At 38.5% G+C, this 18,816-nt stretch overlaps 1 protein-coding gene across 3 annotated transcripts in view; it reads left to right on the top strand.

Moving 5' to 3' along the window:
* LOC121922684 (transducin-like enhancer protein 1) overlaps positions 1–18,816 on the top strand; it is an 89,256-nt gene that overhangs the window by 25,855 nt on the left and 44,585 nt on the right. For 2 of the 3 annotated variants that reach the window (XM_042452394.1, XM_042452393.1), the window contains exons 5-8: positions 1,136–1,198; positions 2,900–3,004; positions 15,356–15,560; positions 16,360–16,376. In XM_042452394.1, the coding sequence (XP_042308328.1) occupies positions 1,136–1,198; positions 2,900–3,004; positions 15,356–15,560; positions 16,360–16,376 (390 nt within the window). The remainder of the gene's footprint in view (positions 1–1,135; positions 1,199–2,899; positions 3,005–15,355; positions 15,561–16,359; positions 16,377–18,816) is intronic. The other variant, XM_042452395.1, reaches the window with a different exon arrangement.

The raw sequence follows: 18,816 nt of genomic DNA, 5'->3' as shown, positions 1-18,816 counted from the left end.
CGCTTTAAGAACACTAACAGCCTCGTGTGAAAATCTTTTGGAATCATCTATCTGTTATGACGATTCCACTACACTTTGGGACAAGAAAGGAATGATATAACGATGTCGTGTGAAAATCTTCTTTATTAAAGAGACCACGAATATGAGTTTGCAGGAGCTGAATAGAGCAGTAGAGGACGGGAGGCCTGGAGATGTCTCATCCATAGGGTCGCCATGGGCCAGCATGAAGGCAGTTAACAACAAATCATCCTATTTGATTTATTTCACTTGAAATTTCAAGCAATCTTTGTTCAGTCTTGCTAAACAGAGCTCCACTGTTATAGGTTTATTCACTCCACCCCTTTACCAGAGAGTTGCATGATCCTATCCTATCCTGTCTTGGTTTTTCTTTTTTAGCTTGAGGCATACAAAAGTGGGTTGAGAAGGCTAGCGCTCACAATTTTCTTGGATTATGAACCTGTTTATAACTGATCCAAAATTAATTCTGGTAAAGTTCAGACATAATATACAACGTAGTTTAAATAAACCCTGAATTTGAATTAAGTTTGGTTTACTGTCTTCCAGGACATGAATCCAATTTCCTAGAGACAGAAATAACAATGTAACTTTGTTCTGTGGCTAAGAACTTAGTGGGGGGCATGTCTTCACTCTAAGTGTACCAGTCTAGAAAAGCATTTATTTTAAGGATGCTTTCTACTGGCATGTTTTTCTTTAATTTATCTAAAAGATTCATTTGTTCTTTCAACCTGTATTGCAATTTAAAAAGATACCTTTTTAAAAAACATACCTTTGTGACAAATGATTTCATATAATGACCTAGTCACATGAAAATCAATAGATTTGTCAATCTAAAAGTCTTTAGTTCATGCTGGATTTTAACCAATGCTTTACTTGCTAATGAGCTACTTAACAAAGAATAGATTTGTGCCCTAATACATGAGGAGATGAGGTGCTGGAGACATAACAGATGTTGTTCAGCAGACTGAACCCTGTTCTGATTAACCATACAACACTTTAGAAATTGTATATAATGTTGGGCTGCTTTAATTTTTTATAACAATTGTATTTTACATGATTATATAAATTAACTAAGAGAATGGCATGTTTTAATCCAAATATTTACTTTTCTCTATAGACAGAAATTGCCAAGAGATTGAATACAATCTGTGCACAAGTCATCCCATTTTTGTCTCAAGAAGTAAGTACAAATGTTCAGCTGTTTAAAGTGAAATTATGTTGCATCTTTGTTTGTAAATTGGTTAATTTTTAAAGATGTTAATTTTATTAAAATTCACAAGAGCGAGGAACATCTGTTGTAGCTAAAGTATGCAGGCCCCCGGTTAATTTGGTCTAGCAGATGAGATGGGATACACCAACTGTATAACTGGTGAAATAGCTCAACCACAAAATTATTGTTTCCAACACAGAGGGAAGCAGACTTAAAAAGATTATCAAGATTTTTTTTTAATGCCAGTGCTAGCTTGGCAGCTGCTAGTCTAGCCATTTGTTAAATTCTATGTAAATAAAAATGCTGGCATTTAATAGCAGCTTTCTAAAACTTTTGAGTGGCATTTGTAAAGTATGATTCCTAGATAAATCAAATGCAATTAAAAAAATAAGAACCCTGCTACTATGTTGATGTGTGACTTTGATGGAGACACAATATTGTGGTGATTATTGTTGAACTTCTGTTTCATGAAAAATTCATATTACCATGTATCTGGCCTGTAGGATTCTGCTATTTTAAAAACTTGATACTTCAGAGGCTGGATTAGCACAGTTCTGCTCTACCACATTTGTGGGTAGAAATGTGGTGTTTGTGGCCGTCACTGTTCTGCTTAACCATTAATCCTGGTTAGAGTTGGATATCATTATGGTGCCGAAGTATGTGTCACTGAGCTGGCACTTCAGTTGTTCTACAATACTAACTTTGCTGGAGAACCAGTTTCTAGAATGAGATCTTATTTTGTTAATTACTCTGAAAATATATGTCATAAATCTGATGGGAATTTTAGTATTTAGGAAAACACCATCATAGAATTTGTAAACCAGAAATATGCAAAGAAGAAGCTCTGGCTTATTTCTTTGGGCTTTTGGGAAAGGAACAGACTGAAGGGCTGGCTCCTGCTAGTTCTGTACATTACAGCAAGCAAGCCAAGAACTGAAAGTATGCTATTCATTTAGCCACTCTTGTTGCAAATGGGAACAATTGGGTATAATATTTGTTCCTCTAAATTTTGGCTTTCCATGGCATAAAAACCCAACCTCTGTGTCAAAATACAACAGTATGTTGATCTTTATAGAGATTATAAGAGATAATATATATCAGATACATTCACTTGTAGAAAAGTTGTAATATTTTTTAAGCCAAGGATTTGTGACTGTCAAATGGCAAGTACAGTGCACCCGCGTCATATGTGGGCGCATTATACGCTGCTTCTTCTGGTGCTATGCGCCGGAAGAAACAATGGCACTCACACCTGTGGGTACCGTGTGCTGCCACAATCACAAGCCCCATTAATTGTAATGGGTTTTGAGCATACTTGTTTTTTGGTTTATGTAGGGGGGGGGGGGTCCAGAATGGATCCCCAAGTAAAAAAAGAGTGCACTTTACAGTACATCCACATCATATGCAGGTGCAACTTATGTGGTTTTCAGCATGCGTTGAAAGCCATGTGTGCTGTGCCATGGGCACAAGCCCAATTCTTTTGAATGGGGCTTGAGCATATGCAGCATTCCCTTTACACGGGGGGATCCGGAATGGATCCCCCACATAAGGGAAGGCCCTACTGTAATGTCCTCTTCTACATGGAGAACTAGTTTGCAGCTTGGAAATACTCCTTTCATATGTTAAAACATCCTTGTTACAATAGTACAAATGTCATGTTTGTTTTTCCAGCATCAACAGCAAGTGGCTCAAGCTGTAGAACGTGCCAAACAAGTGACCATGGCTGAGCTGAATGCCATCATCGGGGTACGTGGCCTTCCAGGTCTACCTCCTACAGTGTGTATAACCAGCTTTCCTTTCTTATTGCTTTGGTACTTTTAATGTGTTAATGTTTGATATGTAATAACTGCTTTTGATAATTAAGGCTAATTCGTAAACAGCATTTTTCTTGGTACCTGTGTAACTTTCAAATTGGTAGAATTACTGAAAGCACATTTTGTAAAGTGATATTGCCTGATTAGGACTGCATATTCATATCTTTATTTAATTTGCTTGTTTGCTTATTTTTTAAAAAGCTTCTGGCTTTGTTCTGCTCTGTACCTTGGAGTTTGGTAGTTAGTTGGTTGCCAAAGCAAAGGCTGATGAAATTGAAATACAGTCCCTGAGATTAACAAATTATTTCATTGCATTTGAGTCCTTTGATGGCCTGGTGGCCTCCTTTCTCCCCTCTTTTGGTACAACTCTCTGAAGGAGTTGAGGACATTTGTTTGCTTTGCTTAGCTGAAAGGAGTGGCTGTGAAGTTTTGGGATCTGCTTAATCACAGTAGATCATGTCTGCTGGACCAATAAACTGTGGTTAATATTAACTGTGCTTAATTTCAACCCATAGTTATTGAAACCAGGATCTTTAAAATAACCAGTCAATCTTAATTACAGTTCTAAATCAGGGCAAACAGAGAAAACTATGTCTAAGCAGAAATGAATGTTTCCAAACTCCTTCTGACTACATGAAGGGAGGAGGAAACTCCTTCTGACTACATGAAGGGAGGAGGAAAAGTGCAAAGCCCAGAGTAGGGTTGCTTGTTCAGGTCATGCTAATCTATAGTTGACTGTGATCTGTCATACTGTCATAGTGTGTGGTTGTGAGTGATTGTCAATCCCAGGTAACTAATTTGTTTTGCACTACTGAACTTCATGAGGTCTGTGTTCTCTCTGCTGAATTCAATTCCCAAGTCCTGTTTCTGTGCCCAAGTACAATTGCTTGGGTTTCTTGTCCTTCCAGAATAAGCAAAAGGAGCTGAAACAAGAAGTGCTTCTCTTCCTTCTGATTTTATTCATATGCAAGTGCCTTGAGCAGATTCAAATTATTCATTTATCAATTTATGTTAATTGCTTGTGAGAAGATGCCCTGCTGGTCTTTATAGTTCCCTCAGACACTTTGTAATGATAATTAGACATGCTGCTGTATGGATTAACAGTGCCATAGTCCAATGACGTCTACAGACAATGGGACCAGTTAATCCATCTGTGCTTAAAATTACATCCCAACTGGAGATGGAAAAAAAGCCCCATAAGAGCGAGGGAGGATTAAAAGAATGAGCCTCAGCTTGAAAACTCTCCTTTTATCAGTTCCTCAATTGTAGATCTGCTGTTGCTTTGCCTGTGGTAAGCTATTGGCAGTCAATTAGGTGAAATAAACTGGGAGGGTGACCTTCATTTCCTTTTAATAGCTATTCCTCCCTGCAATGAGGAGTGTCAGTGGATTTTCAGCTTAAATTTTATTCAAGCTGCTTTATTACACTTGACAGATTAGCTCTGCATAAACATCTCCTCCTTTCAAACCAGGTCCTTGTTTCTTTCCCTTCTCCCTCCAATCAAGTACTTTAAAAATAGTAATTAAGTCTCTGTTTGCCTGCTGTCTTTGTAACCCTCACTTGTCTGACAGATTCTTGACATGAAAGTTCTGCTCAAAAGCTCACCTGGTCTATTTGTTCATTTCCCAAACACCTCTGGATAATGGGCATAATTTGAGAAGAAATCACAGCTATATCTACAGTGCTATTAAGCAGAAATGAAACAGTGGCAATTGATTTTCTTTAAAAGGAAGAACTTTCCAACTGGACCATGATGCTTTTACGACATATCTGGCTGGGTTTATATTTGCTCCAAAGTATTCCCTCTTCCTTGGGAGGGTGCAGGCCTGACCCCAAAGAACAATGCTCTGACTTATTCTTTTGTAAGCTGCCCTGTATTGCTGCCTCTCCCCCTCCCTACTTAATGGTATATTTTTAAAAGAATCAGACTGCCATTCATTGACCTAAATCTAATTGCTAGTCTCAACTGGAGAAGACCCATTGAATCAGTCATCTTTACAGAATGGTTGACTTACCATTCAGCAATTGATTCAGTGAGGCTGTTTTACTTGGGACTAGCAATTGGATATAGGCCATTAGCTTTCATAAGCAAGTTGCAATCTGAAAGCCTGTAATTGTTTCATTAAGGACAGCTTTTACATAGGTGCTGTTTTTGCCTCATCCAGTGCAACCCTGTGTAAATTTACTCAGATGGAAATGTCCTCATTTTCTAGGGTTTATTCCATAGCAAGTTTATAGAGGATTGTAGCCATAAAGTACTTGAGGAATTGACATGTCACTTGCCAGTAGAAATATACTTCAGTTTTCATTGAGTGTTCATAAATGCTACATACAATCCTGTCTAACCCAAACTACCACAGTCTAGCCTTTCTCCCTCATCTGAACTTCAGGCACAGCTGATTTGACAATTCTATTATAGCCTGAAGAATAATCTTGTGCGCTGCAAAGCTCACTACTACTGCTGCTGCTTCTTTCTTTCTTTCTTTCTTTCTTTTAAAAAAAACATTTCCACTAAGTTGGTCCAATAAGAGATTCTCTCTTTTTCTCTGTCTGCACATTTGTATATATCAATAATTATCTTACGCTGCACAATAAGTTTCATGCTCTGACATATGCTTGATTTGTTTGAAAGGGATTGTGTGCACACTGGAAAATTGGAGTAGCATAAAATTGGGCTGACAATTCAGTGGACCTTTGCTCCTCTTCATTGAACATGCACTGTGTCAGTCTGTCTCCCCAGAGGGGAGGAGGCATCAGGAGCCTGTCTGTTCCTACAAGCAGCAGCTGCACAGAAAGTAAGCTGCAGCCCAGTTTGATAGCAGCTGTCAGTATTGTTCAGGGACCCAACTTAGTGTAAAGAACAATTGCGGGGGCCATGCTCTTAAACTGCAGTGTCTTTCAGGCTAATAAAAGAAATAGCAATTTATCGGTTTAGACGTCTATTGTGAGAGTGAAAGGTTGTGAAAGACTTCTTTTTAAAATGCAAATAGGCTGGTGCATTCTCCAGCACTGGAAACACAATCAAGTAGCCAGTGGCTTAACACTGCTAAAAGATATTTCTGTTCCCTGAAAGTAGGGGCAAAGGAGAGGGTGGAGGAGAAAAATTGTATTGGAGGAGGAAGGTTATGCAGATCCCTAATAGCTGAGCTTGAACATCAAGCAGAATCTGCATTCTTGGTACTTCCCAATGAGAGTTAACTTTATTGTTGTTACAGAGCTGTGCTTCATGGCATGACACAGTGATGCCAAATAATTGTTTCTAAATTTTTCCTTTGCCCTGTTAATTGAGAATGACTAACTATGGAGGGAAGGCTGAATTTTTGTTTTCACTTGGCACATGAATTAGGGGGCAAGAGGAGAGTGTGTGTGTATGTGTGTGTGTATGTTTACAGGGTGGATAAGCCTCCAATTAGCAAAAATGAGGTTGTTGAAAGATAGACATGTTTTGAAATAAAGCAAACTAGCTCAGGATGGTAAGTACGTACAATGTAGAGAGCAAATAGATATTTGATGGTGGGGAGAAGAAGAGCAACAAAAGGAGATATTTCTGCCAAACAGAATACATGAAAAGACATTTGTCTCAACATATTGGTTCTATTCAGATTGTACAGTTTGTAGAGTTATGCAACTTGGTAGTTATTGCCATGGAAGGAGAACTGAAAGTGGTATACGTGGGAACAAGTAGCGAGGAGTAGACAGGACAGAATATGCACATCCCACTCTTTACGCAGACAGTTCTGTTCATCTTTGATGGGAATACAAATGTCTCCAATTAACTACTTTTAAAGGAAAAAATTAAGTGAAGTAGTGACCTGGCAATCTAAGCACTTAAATGCTTTCATGTGGTCCCCTTCTGTTTGTCTTAGGTTTGCGCATGGTGGTAGATTTTGCTCTGAGTGGAGAGAATCTAGATTATGGCATGAAGGGTTTAAGTGGATTATCTTGGTAGAATTTGAAGGGATTGGAGAAGGAAGAAGATGGTTAAGCAACAGGCTGGAAAATTAAAAGTTGTGCATGCCAAGAAATTTGAATGACAGTTGTAATTGGACCACACTGGTTGCCAATAAAATCACCATATAAGGTTGGTGCAGATTGTTAGACTGTTTAAAAAAAATAAAAAAGCAAAAGCCTTTCTAAGTGTGGTTCACAGTACTTACAAGAACTAGGCAGTCTGTGAGAGCCTTTCAGTTTAGCATCTTCAAAAAGAATTTGATACTTGAGAGGTGTCAGGTTCCCCCCTCCCCCCTTTGAGGTGTGCTGCTAATGGTTCTGTGAAATGTATCTCTTGGACTGACAGTACTTGTGAGACAGATTGAGTTGTCGGCCTCCAAAGGGCTTTCCATCATTGCATGAGGTGATTGACTAAAGGATTAGCACGATGCTGGATTATTTTTCCTCTTCTTGGCAGTGGTTGCCAGCTATCTCTGAGATTGTAGTGTGTGAAGCTTAAGAGGATGAGGTTAACCTCTTGAGGGTTTATTATGAGCATGCAGTTAATCTTTAGAAAGCCTATAAATAACTGGGATGCATGTTTTGTTGCAAAATAGAAATGTGGATGCAAAGAGAAGTGAAAGCAAAGACGTAAAGCTACAACTGCTTAGTTTTTGCCTCTCATGATCTTTGGAATCCTCAGCAGCAGTTGGCATTTAATGTCAAATGCTGTCTGAGGTTTGAATGTTGTTGTTTTAAAGACAATGGGGCTGTGGAGGAAGGCAAAATAACATCAGGTGCCTGCCAGGGGATATATGGGACAGAAGGCTTAAGCCTTAGTGTATTTGTTGAATGTTCTGCTGGCTGAGACATAGGGGAAAGATGCTGACTGAAATAGTTTGGGAGACCAGATGTCTCAAGTGTAAAAGACCCGAGCCTCATCATGCGTTTTTATTAAAAAAAAAAAATCAAATCCAATGCTCTCCCCTCCCACCACATTTAAATATGAAACTAAATTTATGCTATTACAAATAAAGCTGCCTGATAATGGGTGATAAGAATGCAGAAACAGACAGCCAACCACATATCTTCCTAAGTGCTGAAATACTTCAGCAGGATCCCAAAAACAAAGATAAAATAAATTTATTTAGCCAATGAAAAGTTAGAGTTTTGAAAGTTAGTCTTTTGGACACAAAATCACGCACTTCACAGAATTTTGCTTGGGAGAAGTGGTAAAAAGAGCAACAGCAGATGAGTGTGATTCTTAAGTTCTGCTAAAAAGCTCCAGAATTCCTCTCAGTTTTTATTCCCAAACTTTCCTAATGTTGTTTTCAGATTGCGATGCTGCTGTGTTTCTGTTCCCTGTTCTGACACTTAAGAAAGTTCACTTGCATTGGTTATTGTAAATGTTGTAAATCCAGTTTGCTAAACATACTTTACTGTGTATACAAAGTGCAGGTTTCCTCCTTGGTTTTCCTCCTCCCCACTTCCTTTTTCCCACACAAGTGAACTTTAAGAAAAATCCCCTGAAGATTTAAGCCTTAGCCTACACTGGAAAACATTCCAGAGCAATGAAAAGCAAACATTGTATTACTTTAGTTATGAATGTTTAACTTTCTAACCAATTTTTAATTTCAGCCCAAAGAACTGAGCTTCTTTCAACTCTGTCTTGTGTCTGTGAGTGACTGCAGGCATAGAGACAGACATAGCCATGGTGCATGGGCCTTCTTCCCACTTTTTTTTTTCTTTAGTAGGCTAGGCTTTGAAGCATGCTGATGTTTTTCTTTGGACATCCTTGCAAAAACTGGACTCTTGATATGTAATGTAAAGGCCACACAAGCAAATTCAACTGGCAAGTTTGATATAAAAGGAGATATTATTCACACATTGGTTTGCTTCCTTGGATTGCCTTTGCTCCTTCTCTGTCTCTCAATATTGTAGTCAAGGAGCAATATTTAGAAGAGCAAGTCTGCACACCAACTCTTACTTTACCTGTAACTGTGGGCCTACAGATAAGGGGAAAGTATATATTAGGAGGTGGAATTGTCATCCCTGTTTGCTATCCTATTTATATCCCCCCTCCACAAATATGGTTGGCCTCTAGTTGGGTACAATATAAATGTAGGCTGTTGTATGATTTAAAAAATCCTATTAATACTAATTTATTGTTTTAACCCTCAGGCACCAGGATGGAATATTTTAGTTCCTCAGAGTCATGGTTTTGCTTCAGAATCCACACAGAACTGAACCTGCACTGTAGACATTCTGCATTATTATCACCTGAACAAGTTGTAGAACCACCTCCAAACTTTAAAAAAGACAGAAAGAAAAGTCCCAACAGATGATCTATTGCTTTTTGCTAACAGAGTGCCTTTTGTTCTACCCAGCGTGACATAAATGCCTTGTGTTCTTTCTTTTTCTGGCAAATCATGACACAGCAAAGCAGAGTTCACATACACTGGTTTCCTCTAGGTTAGTCTAGTGCTGCATGTTTACCATTAAAGAAGGATGCCATCAGTGAAAATGTATGTGTGTAAGAGAAAGTCAAAAAGTAGGAAGCAACTGTAATAATCATGAAATATAGCACAGAACATAACAGCTTGTAAGTGTTATCACTGTAGCAGTGCTAGTCTATGTACATCTTTTAATGTCCTTGAAAAATGAGGAGGGAAATGGTACCTAGTTTTTAATATACCTTTTATTGGATGACATACATTTGGATACAAAATAGCAGTAGAGAGAGTGGAGCTAGATTTACAAATAATGTGGCCCAGCACAGTGTACCCTCCAGTATCCCTCCACATTTGCCTCTTAATGAATTCTGTTTTCAGTCTTAAAAACAAAAAGAAGTAATAAGGTACAAGAAACTGATAAATCATCTGAGTATTCCATGCCTGAGTAAATCCTAATGAAATTAATGGCAACTTGAAGACACATATACAGTTGGCCCTGTGTTTTTGCAGGGGAACCATTCAAGATCCCCCCCCCCCCGGCAAAAGTGGAGGCTCATGCATATTCAAGCCCCATAGGCTTGAATGGGGTGTCCTCCATTAAAAATAGTGGAGGTTGCTCCTCCATGGATTTCCAAGGTCGCAGATCTGAGATCCATGAGTTAAGGGGGGCGAAGGTACGCACATATAGTCTGTAATGAACATTGGTAGTACTGAGACTTTCTCCCAGTGTGCTTGTTTCACACAGTATAAAGAGATGACCTTTGGGGTTTGGATGACAAGTTTTGAGGACTTTTTGTACCTACATAATTGGTTCTATTATCAGTCTTTTATTATTATTTTCTGGTTCATGACTTGTTCATATCAGATACTCTATTCCTGATAGCAATGTAAGTTCATGAGAATGTGTCAGAACTTCTTAAATTTATTATCATAATAGTTTGAACAGCTAGAAGTGCTTATAGGACAGTCACCTTTTGAGGATATACTTCATCCCACCACGCAGAGGGAGAGACAGAAGTGGCAACTATGAATTTTTAAACTTTCATGTAACTCAGACTGAGCAACATGTGTAGATATGGAAGCAAACACACAATATTTGTGTGCATAGACATGCCAGTGTGATCCAGGGATTTATACATAGGATAGGAGAGCCTTATAATCCATCTATTCATTTGGAGTGAACATATGTTCCAGCCTGTATTGCTGCTTATGATAATTCTTTTTATGTTAGTAAATGCAATTAATGCTAGTGACATAAATCCAATTGGTAGTCCCAATTAGAACAGGAATCTTTGAATCAGTTTCTGAACTGTAAGATACAGTGTATGTAAATGCAGCATGTTCAGTGGGTCTTCTCTATTAGCAATTGACTTTTGTTGGGTAAGCAACTCAGGGCTTCTAGATGTTTTTGGCCTACAGCTCCCACAAGTCCTAGCCAGCACAAACACTAGTAAGGAATTAAGGAGTTTCATTCCAAAGACAACATTTTTGCATAAAGCATCTATGGATTCGGCATGATCATATAATGTCTGAACAGCTATAAAAAGAAGACAATGACCACATTTTGGATGGACATATTATGGTTTATTATGAACACATGCAGCATCTTCAGCCCTTCTGCATGAGCTGGTAAACAAGAAAATGTTCCAATTAACTATAGTATCACATTGTGCCTGAATCCATAACTATGCTTTATGGGTTTGGAAAAAGGAAGTTATGAAAATAACTTTCAAGTTATGCTTCAACCTCCCACTTTTTCTGAAGCTGTTGAACATAGTTTCTTGCTCTAAATGAAACACACATCTTAGTCCAAAGACCCGGATTTTTCAGCTTCCTTGTGCAAAAGGCTCATTCATATCACAGTTAAAGACAGAAGATGAACATTTGATTGTGGCCTTGGGTACCAATTGAGGGTGGAGAGTTTATCCCATCTTTATGTGATAAAGAACATTTGAGATAAGTAGAACTTTAGTTTTCTAAATCTCTTAAATGCTGTACAATTATACCTAAGTATTCAAACCTCAAAATTCCAATGTGGTTTACTCTGGAATTCAGAGAAGAGGGTGAAAGCCTCAATTTCTGCAAAGAAAACCCTTCAAATATCGTTTGCAACAAATATCTGTTGGACAGTTCTTTCCATGCAGACTCCCATTTGCGCCAAAAATTAAGAACATATAGTACATATTTCTTTTGCGTATTTAAGAATGCAGTCTTTCAATTAACTTTCTGTGGGTTGAAAGTTGGTATTTAAAAAAGCAGTATTGTAACTTCTTTTGAACATGCTCCAAAAAGATTTTTATAGAGAGGAGCACTATGAATAAAGAAATGTTTAATATAAAAAATGTTGCACTGGTTTAAACAATAATGTTTTTGTCTATGAAAATTAGACTTTTGCCTTTGTCTCTTCTATTTCGACCATGATGTTTTGTACACTTGGTAAGCTGGGAAGTCTTTAATTAAATAGCCTCCTATTTAATCCAGATCAGGAAACTACAGTCAACCACCTTCATAATAGGCCATGATTTTAAAACACATTTTTTATCCATGACAGTGTTCTGAAGCTGAGAACGATAGTTTTCTGGTTTGGATAAAGTGAGAAACTTAATTAGAGGCTTCCTACCATATCTAGTATTCCATGAAGGGTGGGAGACAACTGTTGAAGACAACTAGAAGTACATTCAGATGAAGCACTGAAGTCAAGAGCCCTATTGTCTATCTTCAAGTGGAAAGCACTTTTTTTGCTTTTATAAATAACTACTTTATAATACAACTCTTTCTGTCACACTGAAATGGATTCTAGAAGCTTTCTCAGCCCTGTGCCAACTAATTGTTGGCACCAGTTGGCACAAGGACTCCTTTGGAAAATGATGTAGATACTGATGCTTTGCCCAGTACTACACTGGGCTGCAAAACATCAACAAGTAATCAGCAATAAAAGTAATAGTGATTTTGCACAGTTAATTTCATGATTAAACTTTTCAGCTGTCCACAGCAGATTTATCTGTTGAACAGCATCAAACGCGGGTGCATTATACACTGCTTTCAGTATATGCTAAAAGCAGTGCTGCTTCTTCCAGTGCTATGTGCCAGAAGAAACAATGGTGTGTGCGCGCCGCCACAAGCACAAGCCCCATTACTTGCAATGGGGCTCGAGCGTACTCGTTTTTCGTTTGACGTGGGAGGGTTCGGAACAGATCCCCCGCATAAAACAAGGGCACACTGTATGTCATGGGAAGTGCCTGTATTTTTTATGTAGAGAAGAGAGAGTGACAGATAACCTTTCCCCATACATTGAAAAAATGGTCAAACATGGGGAGGGTTGTCATGTACTGTGGGATATTCCTGCCCCTACTGCTAATAATCAGTCATTCAAGTTCTCCACTATCTCTACTTTGGGCTTTTTGTGGGTACTGATGTTAACAAAGGTCCTCCATGCAAGATGGACATTGGCCCAGTTATGGTGTTTCCATACATGTTTGATAACCATACAGGTGTACACACAGAGCTCCTATACACACAGTCAAAATGTGTGGGAGGTGTGGTTCTGGGGACAGAGCTTTTCCACATAGCCACACAACCCACCCCTGTCCTACATTCTTTGCAACTCACCCACCATCCCTGTCATGGATACAAGTTAGACTATCCATTCTTCAGTTTGTTTTAATTACTTAAAATGGAAAGCATGTAGTATTTTTGCTGTATGACTTTCTGTAAAGGTACTGCAAATCAATATTGGAAAAAGCATTTTCAGTGTTAAAATGGGCTGCTGGGGAAATAACATGAAAAGTTGCTGTACTTGTTTTGAGTGAGCCACTGTTTTGTTTTTTCCTGAGTGTTGGCATGAAGAGGGGCAGAGCACAGGTAAAGAACACCTGAGTGGAATAGTCATGATGAAAATGAAACAAAATAAAAACTTAAATGGCAACAATCCTGTAGAGCGGACTATCTTAATAATTATGTCTGTATTAAAAGAGGTGCTTCTAATATATCCAATATGTAGTATGATGGGTCTGTTAGAACAGTCATGCAATGAAAGGATTCTTACATAGAAAATTTGCATTGTGAATATGAAATCCTTTATACCATCTTAATAACTTTGTGGGTTGGGTTAGTTTTTTTAATTATAGGAAATACAGCTGAGTTCATGACTTGCTCAGAGCTACCTAATGAGATTGTAACTGAGACAGATTTTAAATTTAGCTCTCTCCAAATTGCTATGTACTATATTTCACTGCCTGTCCAAACAACTTGTTTCTAGAATTTTATTGATAGCAGGTGGCCAATTTTAACTTGAAAAGTAGAGATGTTTATCTGACTTTCTTTAAGTACCTGCAGGGGAAACAAGTTTCTGTTTTCCCCTTATGTCCCCCCAAATTCTTGTTTCCTTTAAAAACTATGTTCCTGTTTAGACATAGAACAGGCTGTTCTAACCATTCTTAAAAGAAACAATATCATTCAAAAATGCTAATCTGTAACAGACATGATAGCTGAAACTGGTGTGGTTGTACCATGAAAAGCTGGGTTTAATACAGAACCTTGTTGTTGTATTATCTCATGGGATTTGCAATTTGTCTGAAGTCATGAAAATAGAAAGTACTAATGTAAGCAATTTGGTTAAATTTTGGAAGAAATAAATGAGGAGGATTTGATGGGACTTTTAGGTAGCCAAGATCTAAGGTTTAGGTTTTAATGCCATATGTATTTCCCTGGGAGTATGTTTCATGAAAGTCAGTGTGATTTACATATCTGATTATATGTGTAAAGGACTGAAACTTGCAGCTTAATGACTGCCTTTGCACTTATGTTTGGAATCAGTCACATGGGTTATTGCAGCCCATCTTAATCTCATTCTCGGGTGGGGTTAAAGGTAGATACGATCTACCACCTTATCATTTATACAGTCAGTCAGATTTGAAACTGAATGTGTTCACATAGCATAACAAGCATGGTGTAATCATTCTAAATAATTCTGGTTTATTGCTAATGCATAGTTGCATTTGTTGTGTAGTTAAAGTAGATTTGTTGTGACCTGCGAGCAGAAGCTCTGTGTTTTCTCTCCTCAGACAGTCATAAACTAAGAACAAGCTGTGGATTAGGACTCTGGCTTATTTTACTTGTATGCCACTTCTACTTGCAGGAGGAGCCAAATGGGAGCAATTGGGCAGCAATGCACTAGCGTGTTGCTTCATTTATAATCAATATTTTGAATTTTGGCTTACCATGTCCTGCAAAGATGGCCATTGTGAAGTCAATCTCAAATATAGCTTCTTGGGAAGTAATAATAAGCAAAGTAACATTTTCATCAGGTCTGCCATCTGTTTGTGTTCTGGCAGTGCTCATGTGGGGCACACATTTAAGAAAGGAAAAGAAGGAGAATTTATAAATGCTAGGTGCCAAAATGAACTTGTAAAGTATGGGCTTAGAGTTGACCACTGAGTATGAGAAATATTTCTAATGGATGTTACTGCAGTTCCTTACTTTAGACACAGCCTTCCAAGTCATTGTTTCTATCTTTACTCAAAGCAGTTGTGAAAATAAGCTTTTTTTTTTTTTTTGGAGGGGGAGGGAGATATGGGCCAGCAGTCTTTGAGTTTACACTAATTCTGTTAATATAGAGGTGGATTTGGAGAGGTGCCAGATGTCTTTACGAGTCTAGACGGCACAAATCTCCTGTTAGTCGGGCTGTAGATTAAATTACATGGCTTAGTCCTGTAATACAAAAGAGGATCAATATCTGAGGAAATATTCGAGCAGTTGTAAAATCTAGTATGGGGTGATTAGCTGGAGCAGGTTGGAAAGGGGATAGGCTTTGAAACAGGAAGTAGTCTTGAGTTCACTTGGCTAACCAGTCCTCCTTCTTTTCTCTCCTTCCTTCAAAACTCTCTGCTGCGTGGGCTGCTCCTACCTGGAAATGGCTCCACAAATAACAGCAACAACAGTTGCAAGCTCAGCACCTCTCGCATGGCCATGGACCTCCAGTGCCTCTAACCCCACACCCATCCGGACTTCAGCCTCCAGGAATCCCTCCACTTGGGAGCAGCGCTGGCCTTCTTGCCCTCTCAAGTGCTCTGGGTGGGCAGTCTCACTTGGCAATAAAAGATGACAAGAAGCACCATGATGCAGACCACCACAGAGGTGAGAGGCATGGAAAGCCTGATTAGGACTCTTGTCAAATGAATACTTGGCACGTTGCTGCAAATTGCAGGCATCACTAAAAGAAAGTGAGAGCTGTGTAGGATGAAAACCAAGAACAAACTGATTGCCAAACATTAAATAGTTCTGCATTTATACGATCACTGAAGCAAAAGTTCAGCTTGAAGGTTTTCAGTATTTGTGCCTGGAGATCACTAAGGATCTCCTGCTTTTATGAAATGCAGGGCATTGTGGCACCCAAACAGATGCTTAGTTGTAACCTCAGTGGCCTGCACAATATTGTGGAAACTTGTTGAGACAGAATAAGTGGGTAATTTTCTTTCTTTGTTTCCCCCTTATTATTATTAATATTATTATTATTAAACAAAGTAATCTTTAAAGGAAAGGGAGTGGGTGAAGGGTGGGCAAATGGAGTCAAATTTGAGGTGAATGTTTTGAAATGAAAAGTTTCAAGCATTACATCTGTTTTGTAGGTTTGTTTAGGACACCTTGAAATACTGGGCAAAATTGCACTTGAATAATTTTTTGAAGAAAGAAAAGTAATTTATTCTGTCATGGAAAGAACTAGGCTTTGTGTATGGTTAAAACTGTAAATCATGTTTACAAAAATGTAATTTTCAGGAAATCACTGTATTAGGAATGTGCAATGACTTATATAAATAAAAGCCATTTTAAAACTGTTCGCGGCTTGTGTTCTAATTTTCCCCCCTTTTTTATTTCTGTTCTTGCTTCTGTGTCTGAACGGGCATGTCTGTGCATTTCTTGGTTACTACGGGAACAGACAGAGATCCGGGCACAGTAAGTACCAATATTCCTGCTAATGTTAACATTTTCAATTACTAAGTAGTTTATGGCCGAGATAGTTATATTTCCTTCCCAGTGGGGCTTCCTTGCTGTATCCCTCCTATTTTAGATAATGGGTATGATGTGTTCTCTGTGACTACAGCAGTGCTTTGGTGGAAGATATATATATATATATATATATAGAGAGAGAGAGAGAGAGAGAGAGAGGGAGGGGGTGTTTTTTTTGGGGGGGGGGAGAATGAGAGCAAGAAAGAGAGAAGACCCTTTTTAGTGACTGTAATAAACTCCCTGAAAACTAATCTGGTTGTAGATAGCAGCTGCTTAAGCCTACATTACTTGCATTACATATGTGTATTTTGAAAATGGATGAGTTAAAAAAAAAAACCAAAACAAAACAAAAAACATTAGCTGTAAGCAGTCAATGAGGATTTGTTTCCCCCCGCCCTTTAAACTTCACATGTTCCTGTCTTAAGAATGTGATCACTGTATCAGACATTTCCAATCTAATCTGGCATCACCTTTTAATACTCAAATGCATTATTAAAGATAAAAACTAGAATGTGTTTTTAAAATCTCTTGTTATGCTTAGGCTGTCATTTTTGAAGAGTTCCATTATTTTTTTTAAAAAGCACATCTAAAACAGTACTATTTATTCTGGTATAGCTACCTGTTCATGGTGCCCCATACATATTCACTTGACTCATCAGGCAAAACAGTTCATTGCTGTCAGAAATCACCATGCTTCTTCGCCCTTTTCCCCATCCCACCCATATGAGGCAATATTTTTGTTGAAGTAATCCATTCAGTACCATAACAACATTAAACAGTGTTGTATATTGCTTATAATTTCCTATAATTTCTAGTATTACAACAACTTAATTTTAAATTGAACATTTAGAAATACAGATTAGTAATCCAAAGAAAAGAGGCAGGCAAAATTATCAAGAAAATACAAAACAGCAGTGTAACAGTTACAAGTGTGGATGATTTCCAGAATCTTACTATCTACAATGCAAGATATTTGTGGACTGAAGGAAAAATTCATCTGAGAAGTCCTATTTCAGGCAATGCCCTCATTTTACTGCATCACACACTACACTCCTGTCTCAAGAGTGCAACTTCTATTGGTGTTGATTTTTCTTTGGCATCATTGAAACTTTAAACAGGTGAGTTAGTTATATAAGCAAAAGCAGTGAGGTAACTTTTAATTAAACACATACTCTAAGAAATGTAATCCAGTACTTTTTATTTTCAAGTTCAGCAACATTTTTAACCTTACAGAAAGTATTGAGTCCTCCTCAACCTGCCCCATTCAAATGGTGAGGGCATTTTCAGAACCTCTGGACAATGGTGGGAAGAGCAGAGAATGGGAAAGTCAGAATCGGGCCACTCCACCCATAGGCAGATCTTAGATTGAAGCCTATTCCTTCAAGCTCAAGTTTACCTCCATTGATGATAGTGGAGTTGCCCCTTTTGCTAATTTCCCCATTTCTCTGCAGTCCCTTGTGTCTCCACAAAATGGTGGAACAGTGTAGGGAGGCTACAGGGTAGGAGATATTGCCAGTATCTATGTCTTCCTTTTCTGTCAGAGGGATCCTCTTCTGAATCAAAAGCCAATTCACCAATGTTCTGTTCACAGAAGGCAGTGTTTTGGGATCCAAGCCTATGATGATTGTCACACATCAAACCCACGCTGGGATCTTATTGCATTGCCCCTATTCTTGAAAAGCTGCGGGAGAAGCCCCAGTTGAATATGGGATGCCTACTGCCTGGGCACAGGGCAGTGCAATAAGATCTATAGGTGAAGGTTACAATCCGTGTCTATCCTGGCATGGATTTGGCATGTGATAATCTCCTATATTACATATTGTTCATGTTGACCTGTTACAGTTGACTTATTACAGTTACACCCTTTTTAAAAAATTAGCTAGTTTACATAAGGGTATTTGTTAAGAAGTAACAGTTTATTTATTCTAAAATGGGATCCTGTGAATATTTGCTAGCACTACAAAGGGAAGAGTTTACACTGTGCTGTAACTGTTGTGGGGAATCTCTGTCTTGCAAACCAGCTGTGCTGTCCTAGGCCAGTTCATCTCAGGAAAAAGCCTTTCTTTCCTGAAGTCCCTCCCTCAGAAAACAATTGAAATAGGGATTGATCCACCACCTCAAGTCACAGTTCAGTCTTTCCAACATCCAGTCTCTTTCCCCATATGGGGAGAGAAGACAAGGAGCAATGCCAACTAAGTCCTAACAAAGAGGTTCAGCTACTTCCTAAAGAGCTAGATAAGCCTGAGTCACACCTCTGTTGCCTGCTCTTCAAAGCCAGCTTCTCCAAGTAGCAGCTGAGCCCTCTTCACTACTTTACTGCCTTCTCTGCATGGGGAAGGCAAAGGAGGAGAAAAGCCATATTGATCAAAGTGCCAACTGGTGGAGA

This window comes from Sceloporus undulatus, chromosome 2, assembly GCF_019175285.1.
Source record: "Sceloporus undulatus isolate JIND9_A2432 ecotype Alabama chromosome 2, SceUnd_v1.1, whole genome shotgun sequence".
Classification (NCBI taxonomy): Eukaryota; Metazoa; Chordata; class Lepidosauria; order Squamata; family Phrynosomatidae; genus Sceloporus; species Sceloporus undulatus.
This window is presented reverse-complemented; position numbering and strand designations above follow the sequence as displayed.